At 38.2% G+C, this 11216-nt stretch overlaps 1 protein-coding gene across 2 annotated transcripts in view; it reads right to left on the bottom strand.

Moving 5' to 3' along the window:
- The window catches only part of ZDHHC20 (zinc finger DHHC-type containing 20), a 26443-nt gene extending 15540 nt beyond the window's left edge, over nucleotides 1–10903 (bottom strand). The window contains exons 1-4 of one of the 2 annotated variants that reach the window (XM_019472095.1): nucleotides 10882–10903; nucleotides 6205–6299; nucleotides 2519–2639; nucleotides 1082–1151 (exon numbers count right to left, since the gene is read on the bottom strand). In XM_019472095.1, the coding sequence (XP_019327640.1) occupies nucleotides 1082–1151; nucleotides 2519–2639; nucleotides 6205–6264 (251 nt within the window). In that variant the 5' untranslated portion in view covers nucleotides 6265–6299; nucleotides 10882–10903. The remainder of the gene's footprint in view (nucleotides 1–1081; nucleotides 1152–2518; nucleotides 2640–6204; nucleotides 6300–10881) is intronic. The other variant, XM_019472094.1, reaches the window with a different exon arrangement.
- Between the last annotated feature and the right edge of the window lie 313 nt (nucleotides 10904–11216).

Genomic DNA, 11216 nt, shown 5'->3' with positions numbered 1-11216 from the left:
TAAAGTATTTTGCCCCACTGTATCTTTTTCAAGTCCTTCTCAATCATGCCGATTCTCCGTATTATAGCAGCCATCCTTTCACCCAAAAGGACCAAGTGACATTCAGAAGAGTTATGAAGATAGTCTCTTAAATTAACATGGGGAGCATTACTGAGCAACACCATGTAATAGTTCATTAAGCCACCCTAGTTTTATGTGCACATTGAGAGAAAACAAATCCAAAGGACCCTTCAGAGTTGTGTGGATAAGGTATGTTAGCCTGGCATTCACTTCAACGAAGTCTACCTCAGGGCTATTTTTGCTACCTTTTTTTGTTTGCTGCTTGCTTGTTTGTTTTTTAAAGCTAATTGAGGAAAAGAGCAGCACAGTGGGTATTTGAATACTCCACATGCCATTTTCATCCAGTTTTAGTATAAGGACAAATACTAGACATTTCAGACACACAGACATTCACTGTATTTGCTAATAAATTTGATTTTAGCCAGAAGATGTGGATTAGGTTCTTCAGTTAACTAGATTTCCTCAAGCTCAGCCTACTGAAGTCTCACTCATAGCCTCAGTTTTCAGTGCCCTTACAGACTTCTCTGATGATTCAGAACGAGGCTAGGGAACAGCAGTGATATCTTTGGAATGGTTAAGGCATGTAATTGCACTGTCAATCTTTGAGATAAAGATTTTTAGCATTATTAGTAGCACACATCTGTTTCAAGGCTGCAGAAGCAAGATACAATAAAAGAGTTCTATAATAAGCATTTGCTGTGCTGGTATCTCAGACCTGCCTTTCCTTACTTTCAATCGCCGATTTTTTTTTTTTTTTTTTTTTAATATAAGCACTGTTTTACAAAGCTACAAGCAGGTTTTCTAAAAAATTCTGCCACTTTGGACAACGGGACGCCAATAATAATATTGCACCAACAGGAGCAACTTTGCTTTTTCATGAAATCCAGGTACTAAGGGTCTGAGAGAGGAACAAATAGTAAAACCTGCTGTTACGCAAGGGCTGACACACTGAAGACATGCACACACTAAAGTGATGATCGCAGGAGAGAGAAAATCCATCATTTCAGATTCAGTAACTTACATGTCACATGCAGAACAGTGGTGGCAGCGGTCAGGTTTGATTAGCTGGCATCGATCACAGTATCTGATTGCTGCATTCAAGTGGCAAGGATCAAGTCATTAGAACTCATTTAATGTTATGAAGGTTTTCCCCCTTAACATGAAGTGAATCTTAAAGAGCTTCCTGCCCTCCCCTGCCACACCTGTTCTCACAGACCTTCATGTGCCTACTCTCATATGATACGTACTTTGGAGTTTTTTTAAGAAATGTAACATATGAAAGTATTTAAAACACTTTCATCTATTACTACTGTACTGCGTCCATTTCCATTTATTCTTTGGCTCCCCAATCTTCCCATCCTTCATCCTCTGGCACTGATCCCCTGTCGCTTGCTTTCTTTCAAATCTGGACAGGGTACTTGGGCATCCCATTGTGAAACTACATTCTTTCAGCAACCCAACTTTCTGCATTAGCTTTCTCTATCCTCTTCAGCAAATAGTGATCTAACAGACCGTTCAGCTCTTCCTCATCTTTCCTGGATATTTTTAAACAAGCCTTCAGGCTCTTCTCAGTGGAAATAAGACACCAGCACAGGCAGTTTGAAAGAAGGAAAGCCAACACCTACAGCTAAGCAGAACTGCTAAGAGCTGGCAAGAGCTTCCCAGACCACTCCAGGAACTTAAGACTGGGATTCTCTGAAAGAGAGGCTTGTATTCAAAAAAGCCAGGTGTCCTTAGACTTTGTTTTGAAAGTCACAGTACACATTGGTAACAGTTATTCTGAGTAGTTTATGTTTTCGGAAAACTCTACAGCATTGCTAGTTTCAAGAAAGAGACAGATATATATACACATACAAAAGCTAGATTTTTAAAGAATATACATATGTATAAGACAGCAGTTTCACAGATCATTCATATATAAGTTGGAATAAAAATGCCTATATGTATTAAAGGCAAATACAGAAATAGCCCATAACTAGCTTTGTACTGAATTACAGATGGGAATGAAACAACATTTATTCATTCTTAAATTCTAGCCTTAAGTATGACGTTTCTCCTCCTGCTGAACTGATACAGCTCAGAAAAAGTTTAAAGGGGGATAGAAATGGTTATAAAATTGAGTAAAAAGTTGAATTTTCTCTATTTCTAGTTGTATTTCTTTGCTGTGCTTATTTTTTATAGTCACAATTAGAGATAAAGGTTGCCATCTATCTGCTTGCTAGAAGAGGATTTTTTTTTTTTTTTTTTTATAATTCCAAATACTGGCTACATGTTGAGATCCCCAGACAAAGGACTCTAGTTTCTCTTTGGGGAAAAAAAACCAGCCCAAACAAATAACAAAACAAGGTCACGGCCTTTGCAATATGTGCTTAATAGATTGTTCATTCAGTGACATCAAATGAATTTCACTGTATTAAACTAGCAGCTTCAGGAGCACAGAATTATCTTTATATCTCACCTCTCGATGCTGTTGTCGTATAGATAGGCAAGTCTTTAGCAGCTCTTCTCAAAATCTCCTGTTGGGATTCTGGTCTCTCTTCTTTTTCATATTGTTCTTTATCAGCTTTTGACAAGCAGAACTAGGAGGGAGGGAGAAAATGGAATGAAGGGAAGAGATTAACTATTACTTTGTGTTCTAGTCAAGCTCCAAGGAACAGACCCTATGTATCTTAATCCTATGTTTTTGGACAGCCCCTGCCCACTGACCAAAAAAAACCCACAAAGAAAAACAGAATGCTACAGGAATTACAGGAGATCCTCAAAACTCCATGACAGTCCTGGGCATATTTTAAAGAAAATAATCTTTTATCTCTGTTCCATTATCTATGGCATTTTCCCTTCAACACAAAGGAAGCAGAGACTCGGGAGTTTTAAGAAGGCATAACCTTTCCTTTATGCTTACCAGGAGTTAAATTTAAGTGATCTGTGAACAAGAGGAAGGTGCAACTGTCCTTTGCTGCCACAGGGCAACTAAAGTTCTCTTATCCCACTTCCTCTCTCTGACTTAGAGAGGGTACAAGCTGGGGGGGGTGAAGGGTGTGCGGCTTCATGGCTTCAGCTCAGAAGTTGAAAGAGTTTAACTGGAATTTTTGCTTGGGAGTAGTCAGCACTAGTCTCAAAATCCATGAGCTGTATTGAAAGCAACTTCAGCAAAGCCTGTACAGTTTCAGAGAGAGTTAAAATTCTGAGTAAAGCATGAGGAGCATTCATGTTGAAGCCTCGCTGAAATGTAAAGCTTTACCAGAAGAACCTGGAGAGCTTTTACTCACTTGTGAAACACTTAGTTTGGTATCCACTGAAATGATGAGCTTTACCATTAAGCCCCACAAACACCCAGTGTGCTGACAAGCCCCTGCAGAGTTGGGGCTGAACTCGCTATTTCCTTTGGTATTTTTCTGTTCTGAAGCACTTTTAAACTCTGAGATTCCCGCATGGGCTACAAGAGCCCCTTTTATGAGCACACATAGACAAAGTATTCATGGTAATGAGTGGAAAATGCTGTGTGTGCAACTGGAACAAAAATTGGCTTAGCATGGTTTAATATGACCATATTTTCCTACCAAGAACATGTATATGATTATTTCACATGGATTTTCCTTTCATCCTGTACTTTTTCCTCTTTTGGATTACAGTCAGTTGGCAAGCCACAATGAAGACTCCACTTACAGAAAGGAGGAAGCAGTAAGACATTGCTGCAATTTCTCTGCGCTATTTCCCAACCCAGAATGCAAATAAGTTGCCTCATATCTCACAGAATCTAGTTAAGTCTCCTGTTACACATAGTGTCATCCCAGTTACTGAGCCTACCCACCATTCAAGGGTGAAACATGAAACATAATCCCCTTTTAAATAATCAGAAACTAGGATCAATCTATGCAAAGAGTGAAATTAAAGTTTAACGTTTCAGTCATCACCAAGAGTTTGACCTCATTTTTTAATATCCATCTCTAAACTAGATATTTACTCAAATATGAAAACTGGAGATGCTCACATAAAAAGTTTAAGACAGATACGAAGCATCATGCCAGCAAACAGCAGTGCAATATGCCTTCCTCCCTATTGCCCTTGTGAGTCTGCTAGGTGACCCAATGCCTGTCTCCATGACCTGCAATCAAGCAGAGGTGGCATTAAACATGAAATACTACTTCTAGATGACATTTCTATGGCAAACCATTAATGCACAGAAAAGGAACTAAGTCACAAGATTTAAAACTTTTTTAATTTGTCCAAGTAACATCATAATATTACTCCAAAAATTCTGCATAGGATTTTGGTTTTCCAAACAGCTATATTTCTGTTCTAAATTCAGAAATTAATAGGGCCATGAGACCAGAGTCTCTTTGGACAATGGCAGGATATGTTCAAAGACATCAAAAGTTGTCTGTTACCACATAGCTAACAGAATTTCCAATGAGGTTCCAGCAGTTCTTATTGAAAACAGAAAGAGTCCCTTTGTTTCCTTCCTCTTTCTGGATCTTGTACAATGCTGATTGTTCTTTCTTATGACAAATGTACAGGGATTACACTAAGACAACAGCAGCTGCAGAATATTTTTTAGTTCAATAGTAAGATCACAGGATGCTATTTGTTTTGCAAGAACGGCTAATTTGAATGACTAAAAATATATACGTTTACACTTGCATACAATGGGGAGATTCTGAAGTCAGGTTTTGTTTTTAAGTAAAACCAGCATAAATTACTCACTGGTATGTGAACAGAAGGGACTTGCCCAGAGAGACAAAAAGTGGCGATGGTTTTTTTTGTTTGGTTGGTTTTTGTGGTTTTTTTGTTGTTGTTGTGGGTTGGGTTTTTTCCCTTTTTTTCTTTTTAAAGCTAGCTGTAGAAGAAAACTGTATTAAATCTGATCTACCCCCACACTTGATAGAGGAAATATTCATTACATGCCATATGCCCAAACCATCCCTTTCACTCACTGAATATGAAAAGCTTGCTACAACATTACTGTAACTACAGGTAAGTACTGCCAGAAGAGGTTTTCTATTATTGAAGAATCCAAGCAGACAGTAAAAGTTACTAGGCATTAGTTTTATGAGCAGCCGTAGTTCATATAGCTTTACAAAACCTGGAATAACATGGTTCCAACCACATTTTAATTAGTTAACCTGCTTAATGTTATCATTTTCCTGCAGAACCATCCCAGATAAAGCTGAAACAAACCACCCTGAAGACAAGTTCCTTTGAATCTTTAGGTTTAACAATTCAGTACCACTCTTTTTGCTTAGCTAAACAGCAGAATAGTCTTTAGCTTTTTTCACTTTATATTCTGTAGGTTTCTAAGATACAGATCTCTAAGCCATAATTAAGCACTGCAGAGCAGTGTTTGCTTTTCCTTAGAAGCATGGTTTTAACTCTTAAAAAAAAGTTTAAGGTTGACATTAGCTCTGAAAGTCAGTCTTGCCAAAAATAGAATAAAAATTCAACCCCCATAGAGTAACCAAAACCTCAAACAGTTTAGCCAATTTAAAAGCTTTATGAAACCAGGGAAGGGAACTATTTTAAATTTGGTGCCAGTATTTAATCCTTACATACGCACACCTTAGAGAAAATAGAAAACAAAGTAATCCATCTCAGACTTATTGCAATTAATACTGTTCTTTTTCAAAACAAAACGTCTTACAGTCATCATGCATTCTTTTGCCATTATGTAAAGCTCCTTTATGTATTTACTTCTCAATTGTCACTAAACCTTAACCCTTGACTTACTACTAAGTGGTTCAGTCCTCCAGGTTATGAGTATACATTGCATTACTACTTTTTCTTACCCAAACAAAGGTCAAAACTGCCTAAAATGGAAATATAAAAATGTTGTCACTATATTTGATTTATTGGTTTTAAAAATTCCAAGTTTCAAGCAAGCTACTTCATAGCAAAGCACTGTGCATGACTGTCAAATTTGTGATGAATTAAATGTGCATTTCGTATAAGGAAATGTCATTACACAAAGTATACAGTATTTTAAGAGTAATTTGATAATTTTCATTCATGGTACACTGTCATGCTGTTCTATTTTAGATAATGAGAAGCAAAAGGTGAATCATGCAGTACTGCAAACAAGTTTCATCACTGAAAACAGTTCAGCTATTTATAAAAAAGGCACTGACATTTTTCTAACATTATATTTACCTCATTAGAGGGGGATGCAGGAGATGTGAAAATTGTCTTCCAATAGGACCATACAAACATGACAAATGACAGATGAAAAACCACAAGGTAGACAACTGCAATAAAATACAAATAAGAGTTCGGTGAATATAGCTGAAAAGAACAAGAAATAAAATCCCTGATCTTTGATGAGGGCTAAACTACTACACTATGAATCACCTGATAAGTTATATTAAATCCTCTTCCCTGGGTGTGCTCACTTAAAAAAAAAAAAAAAACCACCAAATGTGATGGTTGCTATTCCTCAAGGAAATAAAGGGAGGATAGATTTAGACTAGATATAAGGAAGAAATAAGAAAGAACTAGATATAAGGAAGAAATTTTTTACGCTGAGGGTGATGAAACACTGGCACAGGTTGCCCAGAGAGGCGGTGGATGCCCCATCCCTGGCAACATTCAAGGTCAGGTTGGACGGGGCTCTGAGCAACCTGATCTAGTTGAAGATGTCCCTGCCCGCGGCAGGGGGGTTGGACTAGATGACCTTTAGAGGTCCCTTCCAACCCAAACTATTCTATGATTCTATAATATGCTTTTATGTATGATTCCAAAACAGACTTTGAAGGGAAAAAAACAAACAAAACAAAAACCCCAGAACTGAACACAGCTTCGCCTGTGGCATGTGACTAACCTTTTTTGGATAAAGAAGATGCTACAATTCCGTTCTAGATTAAAGTATTTGATAACTGACCTACAGAATTCAATTTAATTTCTACTTCTAATAGAACAGCACAGTACTGTGCCATTGTAGAAGGCACTGGCCATCAATGACAGTAAAAACTCCAAACCAGGGCCTTGGAGAGGACTGCACTCCAAGGTGAGAGCTGTCTGTGAGTTAAAAATTGTCTGGGTATCTTCTTTCATGTCATCACAGGAATATAATCTGGAAGAGTCCTGCTATTATAGTCACAGTGGCAACAAAATGTAGGTGGCTTTAGTAGGGAGCTCAATCAATTTATGAATGGGTCTGTGTGTGATATGGTTGCCTTAAAGACCAGAGACCCAGACCTTATGACCCAGGAAGCTTCTTCCAATCTTGTTTCCTCTAACAGTTTCTTTTACCACTTGTCAAGAGGAAACAGATCAGTTGTGCCAGAACAGCAAGCCTCAGAAAGGAAGTCATACTAAATATTTACATTATCTTCACTTATATTATCTTCAGTTGCAGGAAGAAGGAAACTTGACCTACTTTCCCGTGCACATAGAGTCCTTTAAGAAGCCATATGACATACTTCATGGATGGCAGAACAGGCTTGAAACTTGGGGAACTTCCAACAGCTCAGAAAACGCATGTGCACATAATTTATCATCTTTCAGGATTTTCATTGCTTGTTACAGTAAAAAATCCAAACAAACGGTATTTGAGCTTTCTTCAGAGAATTATGCTTTTTACCTTTGCCTCCAACTCCTCCAAACTTACAGACAGATTTGGCAAATTTTCAGCTGTGGAGCTGACTTAAAATGCAAGAAGCAAAACCTTTTTCTAAAGCCATCCTAAAACTGTCATCCTGATAGGAAAGAACTTGTGTATCACTGTACTAGGCACTGCATAATTAGAAATGGTCTTTTATTAAAAACATACTATACACATTCAAACATAATGTGGTTAAGCAATTAAAGCATGAGAAAATGGTTCGGAAAAGAGGAGAAACAGACACAAAATTGGAGTGGAATCAGCTGCAAAGATCAGAGCTTTGGGAGAGAAGAGGGTGAGAGAAGTTGAATAGAAGGAAAGAGGAAGTGAGATACAGGGGAGGGCAAGGCACAGCAAAACTAACTTACACAGTAAACAGTTCTATTCTGTCCATAAAAATCACCCCCACAATTCAAATTCTTTTGAAGGATTATTTTTAGTGCACACACAATACTTCAAATAGCAGAACCTCAAAGTCTTGTCACAGGCTGCAAATGCCCCAACAACACACAGAGTAACAGGCACCAAGGCTGGCTGCAGCAAGGGTACAGATCTGTGCCAGTGCTACCGGTATTTACTAGAAAGAGGCAGCGTTAAAGTGCTCTTGCACTCTTGTAATAACTGAGATCTTGCAGTCTGTCACCATCATTAAAAACCAAGGACCTGTCCTCAGCAGCCAAACTGGGGCAACTCAAGGAAGAACAAGTCTTTCACAGCTGTTCCAGTGATGGGCACCACCCAGTCTAGAGGAGAAAGAGCCTGCAATCGGCAGTCCATACTGGCCCCACACTGAATAAATTCTTGCTTCTTTTCCCACTCCCATGCTGCCATTCCTACTGCGATTACAGGTATCTGTCCTGTCAGTGCTCCCAGAGAAATGAGACGGAGGGAAGATACCATTTTTGATGGCTTTACTTTGGCAGTCCATCTACCCACCATTTTGGGTAGCAGTATCTCCTCTGCAGACTACTCCCTGAAGCATCTTGCATCAGTTTCCAGTACAAATATAAACCAGCTTCATTCCTATTCAGCTCATTTTCTTGTAATTACAAGCTAGATGGAAAATAGGTCAAAAACCTCAAACCCCAATATCTGCCAGTTTAGCCAGACTCAGAGTCATGAGGAAGTCCTGGCTAAGCTAAGGGAATCCAGGATTCTTGGTGCTATGCTGTGATCAAGTGAAGTCACTTCTCTTTAAAGGCACTGATGCATATTAGACCATAATTTATGCCCTCAGGAGGACAATGTCTTAAAACATGCTCTTAACATCCTCCTAAAATATGCTAAGCCCTCCTAAGATTTGCCCTTAACATCCTTTTCTGAATCATTCTTAACACTACTTCCAAGACAGAGTCAGATTACAGAGAGGTAATAATATATAACAGAAATATATTATATTGTTAAACGAGATTCAGAGTTGACTTTATTCCCCTATCCTAATGGATATAAATCTAGACAAGAAATATGAAATTACAAATAGCCTAAATGGGGTGAAGAAATCACCACTAATTTAATCAAAAGTTGTAATTAAGTACTGGAGTAAAAGGATTTGAACACAGTACATTGAAATATGGAGCAAAATATATTTGCTAAGATGCACATTATTGATTTACATAGCAATGTTACTGGTACTTTGGCCTTTTGACTCTTCTGATGTTTTTTCCTGGCTACTGTGAACTAGCTTATAAGAACTTTATAAAACTTATGATAGCTTTCATTTCAAATGAAAAAAGACTTCACATCTCATTTTAAGATCAACCTCCACGGTAAAGAAATTCATGCATGCAAGATGCCTGTGACATGCTTTAGAATTGAAGGTGCAAAAAGCATGCAGGTGACAGCTATTAAGAGCCTAACAGTCAGGTTCCAACTATACTGTCAGTCTCATTAATTAATCAAGTATTTTTCTTCTTTAGTAGATTTAAGAGCACCTGCTTCAGTCAGACAGGCACTGCATTTGTATTAAAGCCAGAGATCTGACTATGCAACACCAACATCATTGCTCTGCCAGGCTTCCTTAACTGAGACATGGATCTTGCCTTTCTGGAAGAAACTAGAAAGTAAAACTTATTCATATACAGGTCAACATTAAAGCACAGCAGCAATCTGCAGAATTTTGTGAAGTCTAGGTGAAGCCCAGCTGTGCAATGTGATGTAAAAACGCAGGGTAAGATACAGCTCCCATCTTGAACGACTTACAGTTTATTTTGGAGGTTTTCCCATTCTTTCACCTCTTCATTAGAAGATGAAAGAAGACAGATTCCATCAAGGTTCCTTCCTCTCACAGTGTTCTCCTGGATGTTCCCCACCAGGAAGAAAACTGCTAGATTAGTTTCAAGTTCTATGCTCTTTTCCAAAAATATTTAAGAGATGAGAGCCTCTTACCCATGGTCTCACTCTCTGAAGACGGCCCTCTGTGGGCAGTCAAAATGCAAATCTCTGCTTAATCTACCACTCATGTTCCCCCATAAGCTGAAATAACTCCCAAACAACGATCCCATCAATCATTTGTATTTTTACAGAAAAAAAAAGAAGTTTTATAAAAAACCCCTTTATTTTGAAATTCTGGAATTGAATCATCCTTTAGACTAGTTTCTGTTCACAACTAAAAGAAGTGGCAGAGCAAGAATGCTGGAATTTTTTTTGAGTACTACCTACTGTGGCATATACTTGCCAAAGCAAATACAAAGACTTAAGTAAAGTTTTGCAAAACAAGGCCTTAACCACTTGACCTGGAAATTTAAAATTATAATGTGCAGCCACCTTTGAAATGGTTGTGTTTTGCACAGTTCTAACCAGTCCTAAAGAATAGAGTTCTGAAGAATTTGGTAAGCTGTTTGGAAAATAGCAAGCAGTAGAACAACAATTCTTCCTCTTCCAGAAGTCTTTCAGGTCACAGGGTGTGTTCAGAAAGAAACAGAAAATGGACTTGTGGATCTGCTGCAGTTCCTTCTCTCTTCTCCTTTTTCTGTTCTTAGAAGGTACCCATTTAAAAATATTTGCAAACCTAAATCATAGTTGCGTTACTCACAGGTCTTGTCATCATCCCAAGCGTGTGGTACTAGAAGCTAAACAGACTCAACCTCACAATATTTACCTTGTTTCTTAGTGCTAATCTACTCACTACACAGAGCTTACACATAAAGGAGTACATTTAAATTCTATGTCCTTTAAGACTTGTGTGCAACAAAACTATTCACATTTTCAAAAACATTAAAAAAATTTACCTTTTTCTGCAGTTGAAGAAATAGTAACTGGAAGAGAAAAAAAAAAGATAATATGGTAAGTAAATCCGTATTGAATCAGAAGTTTGGCTAGAAGTGAGATATGAGATAGCTGACTTGTTCCCAAATGTACTTCAGGTGTTAGTAAAGCCTCCCTACACCCCTCTGGGGTAAAACAGGAGTTAGTATTCTTCCTGCCAGCCCTTGAGGCTTGGTGAGTCAGTGGAAGAGCTGAAGAGATCCAGTTCCCTGCGCTAACCAAGTGAGCGCACTCCTTTTCATGGACATTAATTAAATCATAATTTATGCATGTTCCCCTTCAGATATGCACCTAGCAA

The sequence above is a fragment of the Aptenodytes forsteri genome, unplaced genomic scaffold, assembly GCF_000699145.1.
Source record: "Aptenodytes forsteri isolate BGI_AS27 unplaced genomic scaffold, ASM69914v1 Scaffold307, whole genome shotgun sequence".
NCBI lineage: Eukaryota > Metazoa > Chordata > Aves > Sphenisciformes > Spheniscidae > Aptenodytes > Aptenodytes forsteri.
Note: the sequence above shows the minus strand (reverse complement) of the source record. Positions and strands in the feature narration are given on the sequence as shown.